The sequence below is a fragment of the Orcinus orca genome, chromosome 17, assembly GCF_937001465.1.
Source record: "Orcinus orca chromosome 17, mOrcOrc1.1, whole genome shotgun sequence".
NCBI lineage: Eukaryota > Metazoa > Chordata > Mammalia > Artiodactyla > Delphinidae > Orcinus > Orcinus orca.
Genome location: NC_064575.1, coordinates 51,527,234 through 51,547,586, shown reverse-complemented (window position 1 = coordinate 51,547,586; position 20,353 = coordinate 51,527,234). Strand labels below are relative to the sequence as shown.

Sequence of the window (20,353 nt, the reverse complement as noted above, 5' to 3'; positions counted from 1 at the left end):
CATAAATAAAACATATACACATACCTTAAAAGAATGTCAGATAATGGATGCTATGAAAATATGGGATGGGGGGAAAAGTGACCAGAAGTATTGGGTAGTGCTGTTTTATACAGGGAAAACTGGAAAGATGTCTTCTTAGGTGACATTGGTACAAAGATCTAAAGGAAGTGAGGGAGGAACTATGAAGACATACCTATTGGATGAGCATTCCAGAAAGAGATCTTCCCCCAGGTGAGTTAATGGATGAGTTAGACGTCAGTCTTGGAATTTGTTTGATATCTAGAAATATGTTGGCCACCTTGTTTTTCTTGGAGAGTGTCTTGACTGTTCTTAGCACTTTACATTTCCATAAACATTTTAGAATAACCTCGTTGCATTCTATCAATTTTGGTTGGGATTGCATTGAACCTATACTTATTCCTCTAGAGATCTTTCACATCTTTTTTTAAGTTTTATATTTTTTTTAATATTTTTATTAACTGGGGGCTTTTTTTTTTTGATTTTTTAGGTATCATTTTTTTTTTGATTTTTTAGGTATCATTTCCGGGGGCTTTTTTTTTTGATTTTTTAGGTATCATTTTCTGTTTGTTAGTATATAGAAATGTGGCTAATTTTTATGTAATGATTTTGCATCTAGGGAACGGTACTCTTAATTCCAAGAGTTCACCTCTAGATTCTTTGAGATTTCTCTATACACAGTCGTCATCTGTGAATAATTATTTTTTTATTTAACAAACACTTTTACAGTGCTTTGTAGTGTCAAACACTTTCTATGTACTTTTAAAATATTCTCGTTTACTCTTTAGAACAACCCTGTGAAGGAGGTACTCATTATCCCCATTTTACAGATGAGGAAACTGAGACACAGGGTTAGCATTTTGCCCAGAATTACATTGCTGGTTAGTGGCAGAACAGGGATTCAAATATTTCTCTTTGATCGCTGCATCATATATTTCTTTTTCTGGCCCATTTGGACTGGCTAGGACTTCAAGTGCATAATGCTGAATAGCAGTGGTTTTGGGGGCATTGTTAACTCGTTAATAATCTCAAAGGGAACCCTTTCAACATTTCAACGATTAATTACGATATTTATATTTCAGTTATATTTGTAGATATATTTGTAGATACCCTTTATCAAAATTATTAAATTCTTTTCTAACTCTTAGTTTGCCAAGAATGTTTACCTTGGGAAATATGCTGAATTTTATTGGCTGCTATTTTGGGGGGAGGGTCATCTATCATGTAATTGTGATTTATTCCTTTAATGTGTTAACATAGTGAATTTGATTCTTTAAATGTTAAACTAACCTCCTGGGATAAACTTCAGTATCAGAGTATGTAAGACTGGAATTATGTCTTCCTTGAATGTTTGGTAGAAATTGTTATTAAGGCTGTCTGGACCTTCTGAATTTTTTTTTTTTTATACCACGGAGGTCCACATTTTCAGGGTTAGTAAGCAATTCCTTTTCATTTACATAATAGGAGCAGCAAGGCGTGGTAAGCTCTTTCCTCTGTGATCACAGAGTTTGCTAATCCTAGAGTGTGGCAATTTGCTGGTTGTCTGGTGCTGACATATTCCTGCTTTTATTGTTTTTCTTTGCAGCTTTTTGCCTAATAATGTTGGAGCACCTATTTCTGCTACCTGTTGGCCTGCATGAAGGAGGTAAAACTTAGATATTTCACAACCGCATGCGTACCAGGTGCCTCCAAATTCTGAATTCAGGGTACTAGGAAACCAGAAACCTTAAAAAGAAACTGTAGGCTCTCGGGGGCAAGAACCATATCTTTACTTTTTCCTATGTGTGCGCTTAATAAGTACTTCATCTACGGAGAGGGAATTGAGGATAAGCTTGCTATGATGGGACAGAACAACTGAGCAAAGACATGAGAATATTTGTGGACCAAGGCCTCAGAGTTGGTGACCAGTCACTTCATTACATTGTCCACTAGAATAAGTTTTGAAACAAGACAGTGGCTGAAACTTTTAACAAGGTTTTATGCCAAATAGGTTAATTCATAAATATTCTAGGATGTATGACAGCCACTGGAACATCTTTTTTCAGGGTTGGAATAGCCAAGGCATTTTACCTTTGTTTCCGGGGGCTTTTTTTTCTGTTTAAGGAAAATGTAATACGTTCAGCTAAATAAAGGATCATCGTTGCTTTAGAGGTAATGTGCAAACTGATGTTTTAGAGAGAAGTACTACTGAGAGTTTAAATAAACTGTGCACAAAAGACTTTCTTTCCCTGTCCCCCTTTTTCCTTTCTCTTTTTTCTTTGCTCCCCCTTTCCCTTCTCTACCCTTCTTCCCACATTACCTTCCCCCATAACCACTGAAAATGACCAAGTATGTGTGATAGCATAGCTTTCTCTACGTTCATATAATCTTACACAGTGCGTATATGTATTGATTATTGTCGCGATTTTCTCAATATCTCAGAAATCAGTCCGAGTCACGTGATATAGCTCCAGTTCCTTCGTTTTGATGGCTGCATGTTCATGGGTATTCACTTTGTGTCTCTTTTGTTTTGTTTTCCTCTCTACAAACACTGCAAGAAACATCCTCATACATAAGTCCTTGTTTTCTGGTGGTTTGGAGTATGGGAGATGGATTCATGGAAATCAAATAGCTACATTGAAAAGTATATGCATTTTTAACTTTAATAAGATTATCAGATTGCCTTCCCAAAAAGGTTGTCACAATTTCCAATTCCACTGACAATACACGAGTCCTCTGTCCCCTGTATTCCACCGACAATAGATATTAGGAGCTTTATAGTTTTGCAAGGCTGTTTGGTATAAAGTAATACCTACTACTTGATTTTTCATATCCCTATGAGTGAATTTGTACATCTTTTTGTGTGGTTTTCTTTTTTATGAGGGGAGGGAAATGATGGTATTTGATTTGCTGTTCTCTAAATTGACTTTAATATTTTTTGCCTATATTTTTTGAGTTGTTTTCTCCTTGTCAGTTTAAAAGATATCTTTATTATATACTATAGCTATCATAATAGCTATATATTATATATATTACTATTAAGTTATATTTTTATTATATTTTTCTCTAAATCTAGTATTTGATTATTGACTTTAACTTTTCTTGCTGTGCACTTTTTTCTTCAACTTTATTTAGAATTTTTTTTTTTTTTTGGCTGCGTTGGGTCTTCGTTGCTGTGCGTGGGCTTTCTCTAGTTGCGGTGAGTGGGGGCTACTCTTTTTTTTTTAACATCTTTATTGGAGTATAATTGCTTTACAATGGTGTGTTAGTTTCTGCTTTAGGGGGCTACTCTTTCGTTGCGGTGCACAGGCTTCCTTGTTGTGCAGCACAGGCTCTAGGTGTGCGGGCTTCAGTAGTTGTGGCACGTGGGCTCAGTAGTTGTGGCTCGCAGGCTCCAGAGCGCAGGCTCAGTAGTTGTGGCGCAAAAAGTTGTTCCGCGGCATGTGGGATCTTCCCTGACCAGGGCTCGAACCCATGCCCCCTGCATTGGCAGGTGGATTCTTAACCACTGCGCGCCACCAGGGAAGCCCTATAATATTTTTAAACTTACAGAAGAGTTGCAAAGATAATTCAGAGGCTCCCCATACACTCTTTACTCATATATATTATTTTGCCATATGAAAGCTCTAATTTTCACATGTGTCTAATGGTATATTTCAGGCCTCTAATCGTAGTTAAGGTCTCCCCTGCTCCTAAATGATACTTAGTCTCCTAGGTTTCTTGAGAGATTGTTATTTAATTTTTTACCTTTGCTTTAATCTGTATTGAATTTATGTTTAGTATGTAATATGGAGGTCCAATCTTATTTTCTTCCGTTTAGAAAGCTGTTTGTGATGACACTGTTATATAATCTATCCTTTCCCTGTGATCTGAATACTGTTTTTATACTGGAATTTCTAGATTTCTACAAAAAAGCCTGCTGGGATTTTTATTGTGATTCAATTGAATCTATAGATCAGTTGGGGGAAAATTAGCATCTTAATGATATTGACTCTTCTGATCCATGAATACGTTGTATCTATCCATTTAGTTTTTTAAATTTCTTTAAACAGTGTTTTGTAGTTTTCAGAAACTGTTTTTGTAGATTTTTTAAAAAAAATCTCAATTTCTGATTTTTCATTAATAGTATACAGACATACCTTGTTTTATTGCACTTTGCTTTATTGTGCTTTGAAGATATGGTGTTTTAATAAACTGAAGTTTTGTGGCAGATGATGGTTAGCATTTTTTAGCAATGGACTATTTTTTTTTTAATTTATTTTTATTTTTGGCTGCGTTGGGTCTTCGTTGCGGTGCGCGGGCTTCTCATCGCAGTGGCTTCTCTTATTGCAGAGCACGGCGCATGGGCTTCAGTAGTTGTGGCGCACGGGCTTAGTCGCTCTGTGGCATGTGGGATCTGCCCGGGCCAGGGCTTGAACCCGTGTCCCCTGCATTGGCAGCAGGACTCTTAACCACTGCGCCACCAGGGAAGCCCATCAATGGAGTATTTTTTAATTACGGTGCATACAATTTTTTAGACATAATGCTACTGCATACCTAATAGACTACAGTATAATGTAAATGTAACTTTCATATGCACTGGGAAACCCAAAAATTCATATGACTCACTTTATTGTGATATTCACAATAAACCTGCAATATCTCCAAGGTTGCCTGTATAGCAATACAATTTTTGTAGATTGATCTGGAAATCCTACAAACTTCTAAGTCATTTATTAATTCTAATAATTTTTTGGCAGATTCTCTAGGATTCTTCTACACAGACGATCATGTCTACAAATAAAGACAGCTTTATTTCTTCCTTTCCAGTCTGGAAGCCTTTAGTAACTTTTCTTTTTTTCCTTCTTTTACTGGCTTCAACCTCCAATACAGCATTAAATGGGAATGGTTAAGACTAGACGTGCTCGTTTCCCATTGTAGCATGGAAGTATTTAGTCTTTCACACATCCATAGCTTTTATTCCTTCTGATAAATTAAAGGGGTGACCATGCTTAAAGGGGTGACACACTTAAAGGGGGTGACCTGTTTGAAATGATTGGAATTTGACCCTAAGTTGTTGTCTGAATTGGATGGTTTGCTTTTTTCCCCCTCAATTTTAAAAATTGAGATATAGTTCACATATAAAATAAGAAAAATAGAAAACTGAGTTTGGTTTGTAAGTATCCTGACTGGTGTCTGACCACTTCGCAGTGAAGCATGCCGACAGTGGCAGAGTTTCAAACTAAGTTTCCAGTGCACTGTGACACTGGAAATTCTACAGTAAAGTAATTCAATCAGACTGAGCTCTTTCTTCTCATCAACGCAAGTCAATTTAAAAATATGGCTTAGATTTTACCTCTTCCTGAAAATGTTCTTGATTAACTTTGGCCCTTTTAATAACTTTGACACTTGAACGTTATATTGATGCTTTTTTTTTTTCTTACTAGAGTCTCTTGAACTTGGTTTTATTTTCCGTTTCTTCCAAATTAGTCATAAGCTCATTAAAAGCAGGAGCTATCTTTTTATTTATCCCCTACAATACTTTATTCAGAGGGTCATAAATAGTTTAGTTCACTTAGATGCTTATGCAACTCAGATATTAATTAGTTATTACACACTCAGCTTCTAGGACAGTGGGTGTATATTCCAACTTGCCTAAGAATCACAAGAAATATTTTAAAATTTAGATTCCCAACCCCTGGACTCTAAGATTTCCAAGTGATTCTGATGCAAATATTCCAAGAACTACTGTTTGAGAAATATTTAGAGTGTCACTGTAAAGTTCTCAGTAATAGGAACTTCTCTAATCTGAATTTTGGAAACCAGGGTACCTTTTAGGGCAGTGTTCTTTTAGATTCATTCATTCAACATTTGCTAAGCACCTACCAACCTATGCCAGACTCTGAATATACATCTGTGTTGGCTCACTCTCAAAACAGTGACAGGTTGGAAAAGACACACGCTCTTACAAATAGGTTGTTAAACTCAACATGTGGAGTCATCTCTTGGCTGTTGTGACATGACTGATTTCCAGGAGATGGCACCAGACCACTTCTCTGGCTATCCCATTTCTATTGGCGTGGTCTTAATGTGTGTGACTTACCCAGTAAGTAAATATAAAGGTGTCCCTAATATTTGAAAATAGCTTTATTAGCCTTTTCTAACAATATAGATGAGATCATTATACTTATGGGAAGAAAGGAGTTCTATACATAGAAGGTAAGATAAGGAACTTATGAAGTAACACCAGGCATTTTACAAGAACTACATAATCCTACAACCCTGAGTGGTAGGAAGGTATCCCTCCTCATTTTGCAGATGAGGAATCTAAAGTCTTCAAGGTTATACAGCTCCTGAGTATCAATTAAATCCTGGGTTGGGATTTAATTCTAGGTTTATCTAATGCCAAAGTCTATGCACTAAAGCAGTTTCCCAGAAAAAAAGAAGGGGCAGCTCTGTCTCCTGCTGCTTTTTCACTGATCTTTATTAATTAACCTTCAACCATCTCTTTTATTTGATTTTTGGCAAAAGGTATCAAAACTGATAAACTTGACGAAATGCATTGTATTCTGGAGACAGATTTCGCACTAACAGACGGCTCTCGTGTGGGGAATTGAGAGAGGCAGCAGCCCATGACTTCCACATCAGTCCTTAGGGGTCCTTTTGGTCTGGGTGGTGCCAACTGGCTAATAGAGTAAAACAGATTCCTAATGAACCCGCTTTGCTTCATCCTGTTTCTAGATAGCAAACCCATGAAATAATAGAAAGGCAAGTATAATAAACTATCCTTGAACTCACTCTAATGTAAGTTTTGGTATAACTCATGATTAATCTTGATATGTTGCTCATGAAGGAGGTACTCTCTGCATATGCCTAAATAGATTAGCGCTCATTCTGGGCAATTCAGAAGTATAATAGCCAGTTTAGATTCGGTATTATAGCTGCCCTTACAGCTTTGCTTCTTCACCTTTCAGTTTCACCTCCTTTGCCCACAAATCTCAGCAAAAGGGCAAAACCAACGCAGTCACCACTTCTCAGCGTTTCATACTATACAATATTCTGTTGTGTTCTTATTTGGGCTTCAGTATAAATAAAGGGATTAGCTTTAGGTGAGACTATCTCTAAAAAATTTCTTTAGGCTACAAGAGTGTAACACAATTCTATGACTAAGAAAAGCCTTCTGGATTTGATCCAGGTGGTTGAGAGCAGTTTCAATGGTGATGGGAGGTAGAAGCCAAATTTCTTTCAAAAGAGGAAATTTGGGAGGTGGGGAAAATGGAGAAAATTATCTGTTTTTGAAAACAGGATGGTGTAGAAAAGGATGGAAGCTTGGATGTTGAAAGAGGGACTCTTCTTTAGGTGGGAAGAGTTGAGTCAGTTTGTAGGCTGAGAGTGGGGGCAGTAATAGAAAGGGACATATTGCAGATGCAAAAGAGGTGTTATTCTTGGGGGAGGGATCAAGGATCAGCATTAGGAAGGAGAGGAATACTGCTTTCTGGGAGAGAGAAGGAGCAGGGAACATTTGGTCATAAGCCAAGAGGAAGGGAAGCTGATTGGAGCAGTCATATGGGATGGCCTCAGTTATTTCTGCTAAGGTCAGGAGGCTGAGGGCAGCCAGGGCAGTGGACCATGGGATCATGTGGTAGCAACTGCAGAGGGTGGACATTAACTGATGGGCCATAGTCAGGAGACGTAGAATCCTAGACTCAGGTTCTATACAGAGGGAGCTTTCATATTGTCCATGAACCAGAAATAATGATAGTCTCTTGTGTCGTGTATAGCTTAAAAGGTATTTTCATAGGTTATTCCACAACAAACATGATTGTCAGCGAGACGGTATCTACTAATCATTTAAAAATATGCAAACTTAATGATTATGATTTGCTCAGGTATATTGTCATGTATAGTTTTCAGAGCCTGTGTTTTCTTTTTTTTCTCTCCTTTTCTGTTTTACTATTTTGTCCTTCACTCCTAGTCTAGAAACTGCTTAAAAAGGTCCCTAAGGCATGAGTTTAAACTTCGATGATAAATCACCCTCACTCTAATAGAGAATTACTTTGACACTTTTCTACTTCTGGATGCATGATTTATAGCAACCCATCAGATATAACAAGTGCAAACATCCTGCTGAAATAATTTAATATATGTACCCTAACATATAATGATAAAGTCAGCAATGCTTCTCATTCATTCCATGCAGATTTATTGAGTCCCTACTGTGTCAGGCATTTTGCTGATCAAGGTAGGGAACAGAACTAAATGAGACATTTTCTGTCATAGACAGGTCAACTCAGAACACCGCAGCAGTGCTTAGAGCTATGATAGAGCTGTGCACATGGCACCATGAGGAAACAAAGACAGATCATCTAACTCAGCCAAGGGAGGTGAGGAAAACCCTCTGGATTTTAAAATCCATTTGAACTGGATTTTAAAAGATGACTAAGAATTCACTCTTGTGGGTTTTTCTGGAGGGAAGAAGGAAGAGAGAAGAGCATCGGGAGCAGGGAAACATTCCGTGCGAAAGCAGTCAGTGTTTTTTTGTTTTGTTTTTTTATTTATTTTATTTATTTATTTTTGGCTGCGTTGGGTCTTTGTTACTGCACGTGGGCTTTCTCTCGTTGCGGCGAGCGGGGGCTACTCTTCGTTGTGATGCGCAGGCTTCTCATTGTGGTGGCTTCTCTTGCTGTGGAGCACGGGCTCTAGGCGCGTGGGCTTCAGTAGTTGTGGCACGTGGGCTCAGTAGTTGTCGCTCGCGGGTTCAATAGTTGCAGTGCACGGGCTTAGTTGCTCCGCGGCATGTGGGATCTTCCCGGACCGGGGCTTGAACCAGTGTACCCTGCATTGGCAGGCGGATTCTTAACCACTGTGCCACCAGGGAAGCCCTGAAAGCAGACAGTGTTAAGTGAGTGCGCCATACTGGGTAATGAAACAAGTTGCCTGGATGAAGTATTGGATGTGGAGTTTGAGAGAGCAAGGAAAGTCTAGGATGAAGCCAAAGTTCCTGGCCGAGGCCAGTGTATGAATGCTGGTAACTTTCACTAAACAAGTGAAGCCTAAGTTTGAGGGAACAGAGTTTAGTTTGGGGGACATTACATTTGTAGTAATGAGACATCCAGGTGGAGATGAACCATTTGAAGTTGGCTTTACAGGCCAGGAACTCATGAAAGATTTAAGGACTTAAGGTGGAAGAGAAACAGACTGTGAGAGGTTAAGTCTTTGGATATAATTACAAACAATCCAAAATCTCAGTGGCCCAACACAAAAAAGTTTCTTTCCTGTTTAGGCTCTCCGTCCAGGGCAAATTACCAGGCCTCTGCTTCAGGCCCACACTCAAAGCACCAGGCTGTTGGAGGGGTCATCATCTTGTGACCCACTAACTGGAACATGAGGCCTTCTCAGTCACTGCAGCGAGGGAAAAGGCTGTGTGAGGGCTTTGTGCCAGCTCGTGCATACTCTGGCCCAGAAGTGACGGACAGCTTTTACCTGTACCCCAGCGGTCCCCAACTTTCTTGGCACCAGGAACCCGTTTCGTGGAAGACAGTTTTTCCACCGATGGGGGTGGTTCGGCGGTAATGTGAGCGAACGGAGAGGATGAGCCAGGCGTGCTGAGTGCGAGTGACACGGATCGGTGGGGAGCGGCAGTGAAGCCTCACTCGCTCGCCCGCCGCTCACCTCCTGCTGTGCAGCCCGGTTCCTACCAGGCGCGGACCACCACGGTCCGCAGCCCGGGGGTTGGGGACCCCTGCTCTACCCTATTGGCAGAAGAGGTCACCTGGCTCCAGCCAATCACAAAGAGGCTGAAAAGTACCATTTTGGGTATGCCCAGAAGGGGAAGAAAACCAGGTACTGGTTAAGAGTGGTAATGCCTGACTAGGAAAAGAACTCTTTGTATAAGTAAAACTCTGATATCACTACCATTTCATGTGCAGCATGCAGCTATATCCAATTATAATTCCTTCAGGCTTTATCACACAAAGCTTAGGCTCCACTAGTACTAAGGTGAAATGCAGTTCCCCAAACAGGTCCAGATATTTCACCCTTTCATTCAACACGCACCATCACTATGCGTCTTGATGCCTTTGTGTCTCCTCTGCCTGGCACATTGTTTTCTCGCATCCAAATGGCAAACTCAAGCTGCAACATTAACTCCTTGAAACCTTTCCTAACCTTCTCACGGCAGGGCTGGGCACTCCTCTTGCCCTGCATAATCACTCTAAATACCTCTATTGGGGTACCAAAGTTGGTAAATTTACATATCCATTGCCTCTACTAAGCTGTAATTCTTAAAGGCCAGGCACCTTACTCATTATTCCATTCATATATTTAAAATTTTCCTTTACACAGCACAGTGCATATGAGTTCAAAAGAAAGACTGCCCAGGTTTGAATCTTGGACTGGCCATTTGCTGCATTTGTAATCCTTGTTAATTCATAAGGATTTAATTTAACTTAAATTTTCTGTTTTTAATTTTCTCTGTGCCATGGTTTCCTCATCTGTAACAGAGTTGTTATTAGGATTAAACTAGACAATGTATGATAAACTAGGCACAGTGCCTGGCACAAAGTGAAGCTAAAAAAAAATATCACCTGCAATTATTTTTACATTGAAATATATTTGACATATAACATTGTATAAGTTTACGGTGTACTACATGTTACTTGATACATTTCTATACTACAGTATGATTGCTGTGGTACTGCTAGCTAGCACCTTTATCACATCACATAATTACCATTTCTTCTTTGTGGTGGGACTAATTAAGGTCTAGTCTCTTAGCAAGTTTGATGTTTATAATACAATATTGTTATCTATAATCACTACGCTGTGTTAGATCTCCAGGACTTATTTATCTACTAGTTGTTAGTTTGGACCCTTAAACAACATCTCTTCTATTCCCCCACCCCTAACCCCCTGATATGCACCATTTTACACTGTTTTTATGAATTCAGCTTTAAGATTCCACATATAGGTGGTATCACACAGTATTTGTCTCTGACTTATGTCACTTAGTATAATACCCTCAGGGTCCATCCACGTTGTCACAAATGACAGGATTTCCTTCATTCTCATAGCTGAATAATATTCCTTTGAGTATATATATTCCATATCTTCTTTATCTATTCATCAGTTGATGGGCACTTTAAAGTATCAGGTCTTATAAGTCCTTGATCTATTTTTAGTTAATTTTTCTGAGTGGTATAAGAGGAGTCCAATTTCTTTTTTCTGCATTTGTTTACCCAGTTTTCCCAATACCATCTGTTGAAGAGACTACCCTTTCCCCATTGGGTGTTTATGGTTCCCTTGTCTAATATTAGTTGGCATATATGTGGAGGTTTAATTCTGGGGTCTCTATTCTGTTCCATTGGTCTGTGTCTATTTTTATGCCAGTACCATACTGTTTTAATTATTGTGGTTTATTGTATAGTTTGAAGTCAGAAAGTGTGATGCCTCCAGCTTTGCTCTTCTCTCTCATAATTGCTTTAGTTATAGGGGTCTTTTGTGGCTCCATACAAATTTTTAGGATTTCTTTTTCTATTTCTGTCAAAAATGCCATTTGAATTTTGATAGGGATTGCGCTGAATCTATAGATGGCTTTGGGTAATATGGACATTTTAACAATATTAATTATTCCAATTCATGAGTGTGGGGTATCTTTCCATTTGTTTGAGTCATCTTTGATTTCCTTTTTTTAAAATTAATTAATTTATTTTGGGCTGTGTTGGGTCTTTGTTGCTGTGCACAGGTTTTATTTAGTTGCAGTGAGCAGGGGCTACTCTTCGTTGTGGTGCGCAGGCTTCTCATTGCGGTGGCCTCTCTTGTTGCAGAACATGGGCTCTAGGCTCAGTAGCTGTGGCTCGCGGGCTCTACAGCACAGGCTCAGTAGTTGTGGCACATGGGCTTAGTTGCTCCACAGCATGTGGGATCTTCCCAGACCAGGGCTCGAACCCGTGTCCCCTGCAGGTGGATTCTCAACCACTGTGCCACCAGGGAGCCCATCATCTTTGATTTCTTTAAACAAAGTCTTGTAGTTTTCGTTGTACAGATGCTTCATTTCCTTGAGTAAATTTATTCCTGGTATTTTGCTTTTGATGCTATTGTGAGTGGGATAGTTTTATTTTTCAGGTGTTTCATTGTTAGTGTACAGAAATGCAACTGATCTCTGTATGATGATTTTGTATCCTGCAAATTTACTAAATTTGTTGATTAGTTCTAAGAGTTTTTTTGGTTGAGACTTTGGGATTTTCTATATGGTCGTCCCTTGGTATCTGTGGGGGACTGGTTTCTGGAATCCCCAGCAATACCAAAATCCACAGATGCACAAGTCCCTTATATAAACCTCTCATGGATTCTAAATCTGTAGATTCAATCAACCCCAGAATTCAAGCCATGGATACAGAGGGCTGACTGTATATAAAATCATATCGTCTATCTGCAAATAATGAAAATTTTACTTCTTCCTTTCCTATTTGGATGCCTTTTCTTTGTCTTGCCTAGTTGCTCTAGTGAGAACTAATGATACTAGTATTGAATAAGAATGGTGAGAGTGTGCATCCTTGTTCCTTAGAGGAAAAGCTTTCAATTTTTCACTCTTGAGTATGTTTGCTGTGGGCTTGTCACGTATGGCCTATATTATGTTGAGGTTATGTTTCTTCCATATCCAATCTGTTGCAGGTTTTTATCATGAAAGGATGTTGCATTTTGCTATATGCTTTTTTCTGCATCTATTGAGATCATCATGTGATTTCTTTCTTTCATTCTGTTAATATGGTATATTAGATTTATTAACTCACATGTGTTGAACCATTCTTGTATCCCAAGGATAAATCCCAGTCATATATTTAGTTGTTCCTACGTTGAGCCCATACATCTTTATGATTGTTATAAATTCTTGCTTACTGACCCCCTTTATCATTACATAATGACTTTCTTTGCTTCTTGTTATTGTTTTTGGCTTAAGGTCTATTTTGTCTGATATTAGTATGGTTATCCCCACTTTTTGTGGTTTCCACTTGCATGGAATATCTTCTTCCATCCCTTCATTTTGAGCCCGTGTGTCTTTAAAGCTGAAGTGAGTCTCCTGAAGGAAACATATAGTTGGGTCTTGTTTTTTTAATCAATCCAGCCACTCTGTGCCTTTTAACTGAATTCAATCCATACATTCAGAGTAATTATTGATATGTACGGACTTACTATTGCCATCTTATTGATTGCTTTCTGGTTTCTATTTCCATTGTTTCTTTCCCCTTTGTTTTTGTTTTTTCCTTATGTTTCTTTTTCCTTTTGTTTCATCTTGGTAAACTGGTGATTTTCCATGGTGATATGCTGTTTTCCCTTTCTGAAATCTTTCATGAATCTGCCCTATACTTTTGCTTTGTGGTTACCATGAGGCTTAGCTAAAACAGCTCATAGATGAAACAGTCCATTTTACACTGACAGCACCTTCATTCACCTATGAAGACTCCTCCCTTCACTAGCCCCCCTTTTACACTTTTGATGTCACAATCTATCTTTTTATGTTGTATATTTAATTATAGTAGCTATAGTTACTTTTAATACTCTTTTCTTTTAACCTTTATCTGTAATTGGTGGCTAATACACCGTCTTATTATAGAATTAGAATTTTCTAAATTTGAGCATGTATTTTTCACCTTTACAGGTATAAAGGTGTTTTCATGTCATTGATGAGCCTCTTTTCATGTCAGCTTGAAGAACTCCTTTCAACATTTCTTGCAAGGCAGGTCTAATGGTGAGAAACTCCCTCAGCTTTTGTTTGTCTTGAGAAAGTCTTTATTTTTCCTTCATATCTGAAGAATAACTTTGCTAGATAGAATATTCTTGGCTGGGAGTTTTTAATCTTTCAATGCTCTGAACATGTAATCCCACTCTCTCCTAGCCTGCAGGGGTTTTGGTGAGAAACCTGTTGATAGCCCAATGGATGTACCTTTGTAGGTTACACTTTTTTTCCCCCCCTGGCTGCCTTTAGAATTCTTTATCTTTGATTTTTGGTAGTTTCATTACAACGTGTCTTGGAGAAGGTATTGTCACATTTAGATAACAGGGTGATCTATTAGCTTTGTGAATTTGGATGTCCAAGTCTCCCCAGATTTGGGAAGTTTTCAGCTATTATTTAAGTAAACTTTCTGTCCCCTTCTCCCTCTGGATCCCCAATTCTTCTAGTATTGATATTTGCTCTCTGTCTCAAGTCCCATAGAGCATGCATGCTTTCTTTGCTCTTTTTTATTCTGATTTATTTCAAAATTCTCATCCCCTAAGTCATTTATTCTGTCTTCCATCTGATCTGCACTACTGCAGAGGCTCTCCAGTGCATCCTTCATCTCATTCACCAGACTTTCTGTTTAGTTCTTTTTTGTGATTTTTTGGTAAAGAGTTAATTGTGTTCACGTATTTTCCTTCCTATTGTCATGAAGCTGTCTTTCTGAGTTTTCTTGTAGCTCACTTCAGAACAGCTTCTTCAGAAGAGTTTCTTCAGAACAGCTATTCTGATCTCTTTATCAGCTGCATCAGAGTATTCTGTCGCTTTGAGCTCGATTGTTGGAGAGTTATTGGTATCTTTTGGAGGTGACATATTTTCTTGATTTTTCATGTTCCTTGTATTTCTGTGTTGCTGTTTCTGCATTTGAAGTAGCAGGCACCTCCTTAAATCTTTACTGGTTGCCTTCAGTCGGGATACTAATCATTGGTGTTGCTATATGAGGGGTTTCCTCGGTTCCTGAATGGGTAGACCCGCTCCACTCTTCTTGTTCTGCCTTGTGGCAGAATCCTTAACCTTTTATGTTTCTCCTTATTCTTAGAATTCACCAGACCGGCTGCTGGAAACCTCTCTTTTGTCTTCCAGAAGGTAGTGTTATAGCTCCAGTTGCAATTTCTCCCTTACCCACAGACTCTGGTCCATCCTTCTGAGAATACTCCAACTACTGCGCCTGCTCTCACTGCTGCAGCACTCAGGAGCATGCAGAAGGATCTGGTCACAGAATGGCAGGAGGTGTTGGCAGGAGGGTTTAGCACTTGGGGTGTTGGGGATGCCCACGGACCCAGTGGGGAGATCCCTAAGTAGGGTACTCCCAGAGGCTTGTGGGCAGACTTCCTGCTGAAGTCCTGAAGCTGTCTGCAGGAACTGTGCTCCTTTAATGCCCTTGATATTCTTATCTGCTTCCTTCACTTTCTCTTCCCTTCCTTCAGTCATGGAGGTCCTCCCTCAGGACTCCGGCTGGGGAGAAACAAGTTTCTCCAGGTGTGAACCCAACAGTTGGGACAGCCCGGCACTTGCTCACTGCTTACCACCTCCTCCACGGGAGAGGCTGCCCCATGCAGCTAGTACTGGGTATGTAACTGTCAACAAAAGAGAACGTTTCCGTTTTACGTTTCTACTGTAAAGTTACTAACACACTCCATCATGTACTTGCACAGAAACTTAGTATCATTCAAAAGGAGAAGACTGTTTTGTTCATTTGCTTGAAGACTAGAGTTAAATACCCATCACAGCAGATTTTCATTTATGAGCTTAGGAAAGAATAGTTTTTTTAAAAAATGGCGCAGTTTGAAACCATTTACCCACAATACTTTAAATATTCTTTAACTATTAAATATTAGATAATAATGGATATGGTAATAATGAATGTGATAGTCATCTTTCGTCTGCTCTTCTAAAGAGCAAGAAAATGCTTCAGAAGAAGAAACCTGACCAAAGACTACAGGAATAAATGACAGCACATTGATAGAGACCTGAAGGTTTTATCGTAAGAAACACCTTTACTCTGACCCAGTTAACAAGGGAGCTCTCAATATAAAGAGTTCTTCACTTTCCCTTTTGCACGAAGGGAATAAATATGATTATGCTTAAAGGAGGGGGGGAAAAAAGAAAAAAAGAGGGAGAAGTCATTTAAAATGTTTGGGGGAAGTGTGGGAGTGACAATTCAAATAGAAATGCAGGCTTAGTTGCTTTTATATAGTGGTTGTTTCGTTATTGCTTATATAAGCAACACATAAGGGAAACTTGCCTTTAAAAATGTAGTAAAAAGTAGTAGAATTTCAGGCAATTTTTGTTCTTAATTATTAGGTAATGCTTCCATATTAGAAAAAAATAAGTTCCTCTTATAGCTCTAAATTAATAATCACAATTTATTTAATAATCATTTCATGTTATAGACTTAAGTGTTACATTTCATCTTAGAGGCCTGTAATCCACAAGTAGTATAAAATGGGATTTATATATATATCTTAGCAGGAAATAAAAGTGATGTAATAATCACTGTTAATGATTTTCACTTTTAAAAATGAACTGTAAAGAAATACATTTCTATCAAACTTAACAGGACTCCTTCATACCCAAAGAAGTGTAATTTAACTCAAAATTTTAACAAGTCAGTTATTAAAAGAAAATGTATAATATAAATTAAAATGCATCTTAACGAGTTCCAGATATACTTATTATTAAATATAAAGATGTTAGCTCTGGTACATAAGAAAATATTTACAACTAATAAAAAGCAGATTGTAGAATATATGTGTTCTATGTATAAAAATAAGTAAAATAGTTTATAGTCCAGACCAAGGGATCTTTTCTAAGCCAGGTTTTATCCATGCAACTCTATTACAATTAGCATTAGCTAATTACTCATTAGCATTACTGGGACACATACATGCATGGAAGAAATCTAACAATAATCTTTATTTAAAGCTCATACTGCCTTTTGAGGGCCTGCACGTCTTCTAAAGTAAAATGTTTGTTTGGTGTGTCTGAGAGGTCATCAAAGAGCTGTTTAATCTGCTCCTTTTGGCCCTTGCTAATCAGTGTCAACATCATCTGAAAGAAGGAGAAAAATTATATTAGCATACAAACTGGCATTTTAAAGTTGTTATAAAAACCCTAAAAAAATCAATCTCCATGAATAACATAGTTTGACACTTACTTTAAACCTTTCTGCTTTACTCAGATATAAAAGATGCTGATATACCAAAGAAGGATCTTTATCCATAAGATTATTTTTCAGAGACTGGATGAGGAGCAGGAATGTATCCCCTTCAAGTTTGTTGCTCAACAACACTGGCAAGTCTTTCGGTTCAGTGATGGCTAACAGGTGTGCACAGGCTTCTTTATCTTTCATAGTACTGACTGCGTTTATAACCTGGCCAAATTCGTAGGCATTGTTAGGCTTGGGGATTGGTAGTTTCTCATAGAATTCTCGTGGCCCGTTGCTTGTGTCCCCCATCTCAGAAGCACGGGAGTCAGTGGAGACGTCCTCCGAGGTCCTTTCAGGCTCCTCTTTCTGGCCTTCATTCACCTTCAGGGGGAGACAAATTACACTGTGACACAACGGCCACTGCACACACCCCAAGTTACCTTCATTAAAACGGGAAGTGGGCTTCCCTGGTGGCGCAGTGGTTGAGACTCCACCTGCCGATGCAGGGGACACGGGTTCGTGCCCCGGTCCGGGAGGATCCCACATGCCGCGGAGCGGATGGGCCCGTGAGCCATGGCCGCTGAGCCTGCGCGTCCGGAGCCTGTGCTCCGCAACGGGAGAGGCCACAACAGTGAGAGGCCCGCGTACAGCAAAAAAACAAACAAACAAACAAAAAACGGGAAGGAACTGAAAAACACAAGTGGACTGTAGTTTAGTCAAGTTCTAAGTGAAAAATATATAACTTGTAATAATCATAAAATCTACTTTTTTTTAGGAAGAGAACTTTTAAAGTATAAGTATCCATTCATAAAAGCATTCATTTTTAAAGTTTAAAAAAAATTTTGACACTGAGAATATGACAGTGAAATTTTATAATTTTCCACAAGTAAAAGCTGCTGCATGGAAGAAGACCTGTAACAACTTTGTATCTCTTCTTCATGATAAATTTTACATTTACTTGTTTCGTTACATTTGATAGAGAAGTCAACTTACATTTTTCAATTCTCTTAAAACAGCTTTTTCCTTCCCTCCTTAGAGGGAAAAAACTCCCTAGCTTCTTTCACATATTAGCCTCTAACTCTTAGTAGAAATGTAAGATGATAGGTAGCTGATACAGTATTCATGGATGCACAGGAATCCAAGAGCTGACATTCTGCACTAAAGGCGAAACAAAAGGCTACAGCACAACGCATTGAGTTGTCTGAAATCACAAAGGTAGGTTTGATTCTAGGGTAGTCCAGGACCCCTGATGAGGCCGGTCTTGTTTACAAGTTTACTAAAAAAGTCTAAATCAATCACGAACCCTCTATGGGGTGTGGCGTGCAGGACCACTGAAATTGAATCAGTCCTGCAGGGTTCTCTGGGTCGACCAGGAAGCAAAGCTCAGCGGCCACAGGCTCGCAGGGCAACCTGGAGTGGAAGCAATAAAACTACAGGCCAGGTGGTACCGGGGGAGGGGAGCACAGAAAGGAAGAATGCAGACACCCAAGGGTCCTTGGACCCATGCTGGGAAATGCAATGGCTAATTATCACAACAAAAGAAAAATCTTGTCATTAATTTGTTAAAATGTCTTCATTGATCATCAGAATAAAAACATGAAAATTTTTAAAGTCATAGGAATATGACCTCAGAATCCCATATGAGTATAGGATCTCCAAAAGAGTACTTTCAGAGATAATCAAATACACATACCTCTTCAATCTCAATTTTCCTTCTCTCCTTTTCTTTGTTGAATAATGCTGCATTCTCCTGAACACTCAGGGTTCTGGTTACCTCCTCCAGTTCCATTTTTGCCTCAATAATATTTGGGTCTAGTAGGAGAACTTTATGGAGATCGTTTAAACTTTTCTGATAATTCTGAAAGCAGGAAGGCAGAGAAAATAATTTTCATACATAAAAGGAGAAGGGGCACAGATGAGCCCAGGTGGGAGTGGAATTTGTGAGATGAGTACACAGAGTGTGTGTAGTGGGTTCCATTAGTACCGCAGTAGGAAAGTTAGGCCTATGAGATAAGTCTTGGGCTAAAATATTGTAGCCCACGACACAGTGGCCATCCTCTACAGGAGAGTGAGCACGGAATCTGGGGTTAGAAGGCAAGTTAAGTTCTGTACCACCACAGCTTTCATAGTCCCTGGCACACACAGGCATTTGTGGTCTGCTGAATGAATAGATGAAAGAGCGAACAGCCTCACATCAGCACCTACTAGTAATGAAAGCTTGAGCAAGATCCCACTTCAGCTTTCTGAGCTTCAGTTCTCTCATCTTGAAAGTAAGGATGAAAAGAGATTCTACTCTAGTTTTCACGAGGTTGTGCCGAGCAATCAGCTCATTAATAAAATAACATGGGAGTGGCTTAGCCTTAGAAAGAGCTGGGCCAGTGTTAGCTGTTACCATGATGCCCTGTTCTGTAACACCCTTCTGGTTGCCTACTGCTCAAACAGCCTAGAGACAACCTTTATTCCTCCATAAAGAGTCAGGCAATACACTGGAGAGGTTGAGGGGAAGGAGAAGGGATCTACGCTTAACCAGACACTGCACAGAACCTGCTGGCAGAGACGGACACCGCAGAATCACAGTCTGCTGTGACAAGCCACATTCTAGAACTACAGACTAGACCCGTGTTTTGATTAAGCCAAAATTAATTCTGTGAGGAGGCCAGGAATTCCAATGACGTGTCACCTCTCAAGTACTCACGACATATAATAACAGCATGCACTGGACGCTGAAGCACAGGTAAGATAAGCTGGTGGTTACGTGACACTCCTGGGGGACGAGCTGTAATGCCGCGGCCCTTCCCACTCCACCCAGCAGCATACTAGAGCAAGAGTGATGTGTTTAAAAGGGATAACCTTAAACCTGCTCTAACGTATTTTTTAAAAAGGTAAATTATTTACAAACTGTAGTACATCAGCGCTATTAACAACAATCTCCACATAGCACTTTGTCACAACAGCGCAGTTGGAAAACCTGCTACAAAAGGCAAATGACACTGTGTTTCCATCCTAGGTGTTCAGGCACGGAATCATACTGAAAGGCAAGAAGGGGGGGCAGCGGGGCAAGCTGAGGGAGTAATAATAGCTAACTCTTACCCGTCTCAACATTTTGCAAGTATTCTTATTTTAGTCCCACAATAGCCCTATAGATACTGTTACTGTCCCCATTTAAAGATGAGGAAACTGAGGCATAGAAAGATAATCTTTGAGATGATGAAAGCAGCAATGAGCAGAAGGTGAATGATAAGACGGTTGTGGAGCTCAAGTGAGAGGCCTGAAAATGGAGATTTGTGAGCTGCAGCCTTGGAAATAGAAGGCCACCAGCAAGGAGTTGACATGACTATTTTTTCATCCATTCAAGGAACAACTGTGCCTAAAGACCAATCTGTCTGGTTGGAAGAAACCTAAGAAAGCAAGAAATACACTTTGATAAATGTTAAACAGAAGCAGGCAAGTGTGAA

At 39.3% G+C, this 20,353-nt stretch overlaps 2 protein-coding genes across 10 annotated transcripts in view; one reads left to right on the top strand and one right to left on the bottom strand.

Moving 5' to 3' along the window:
• Positions 1–17,669, top strand: part of RNF19A (ring finger protein 19A, RBR E3 ubiquitin protein ligase) — an 80,018-nt gene extending 62,349 nt beyond the window's left edge. Inside the window, exons 13-17 of one of the 4 annotated variants that reach the window (XR_007472464.1) lie at positions 140–231; positions 14,834–14,980; positions 15,178–15,319; positions 15,648–15,734; positions 16,932–17,669. Coding sequence is in view for 1 of the 4 variants with exons in the window: in XM_033438199.2 (XP_033294090.1) it covers positions 9,260–9,345 (86 nt within the window). In the remaining 3 variants the exon portion in view is untranslated. Of the gene's footprint in view, positions 1–139; positions 232–9,259; positions 9,650–14,833; positions 15,320–15,647; positions 15,735–16,931 lie in introns of those variants that run through there. The other 3 variants (XR_007472465.1, XR_007472463.1, XM_033438199.2) reach the window with 3 other exon arrangements.
• SPAG1 (sperm associated antigen 1) overlaps positions 16,097–20,353 on the bottom strand; it is a 98,542-nt gene continuing 94,285 nt past the window's right edge. For 5 of the 6 annotated variants that reach the window (XM_049700228.1, XM_049700226.1, XM_049700227.1 and 2 more), the window contains 3 exons: positions 18,592–18,756; positions 16,908–17,279; positions 16,097–16,801 (listed from right to left, as the gene is read on the bottom strand). In XM_049700228.1, the coding sequence (XP_049556185.1) occupies positions 16,670–16,801; positions 16,908–17,279; positions 18,592–18,756 (669 nt within the window). In that variant the 3' untranslated portion in view covers positions 16,097–16,669. Of the gene's footprint in view, positions 16,802–16,907; positions 17,280–18,591; positions 18,757–20,353 lie in introns of those variants that run through there. The other variant, XM_049700230.1, reaches the window with a different exon arrangement.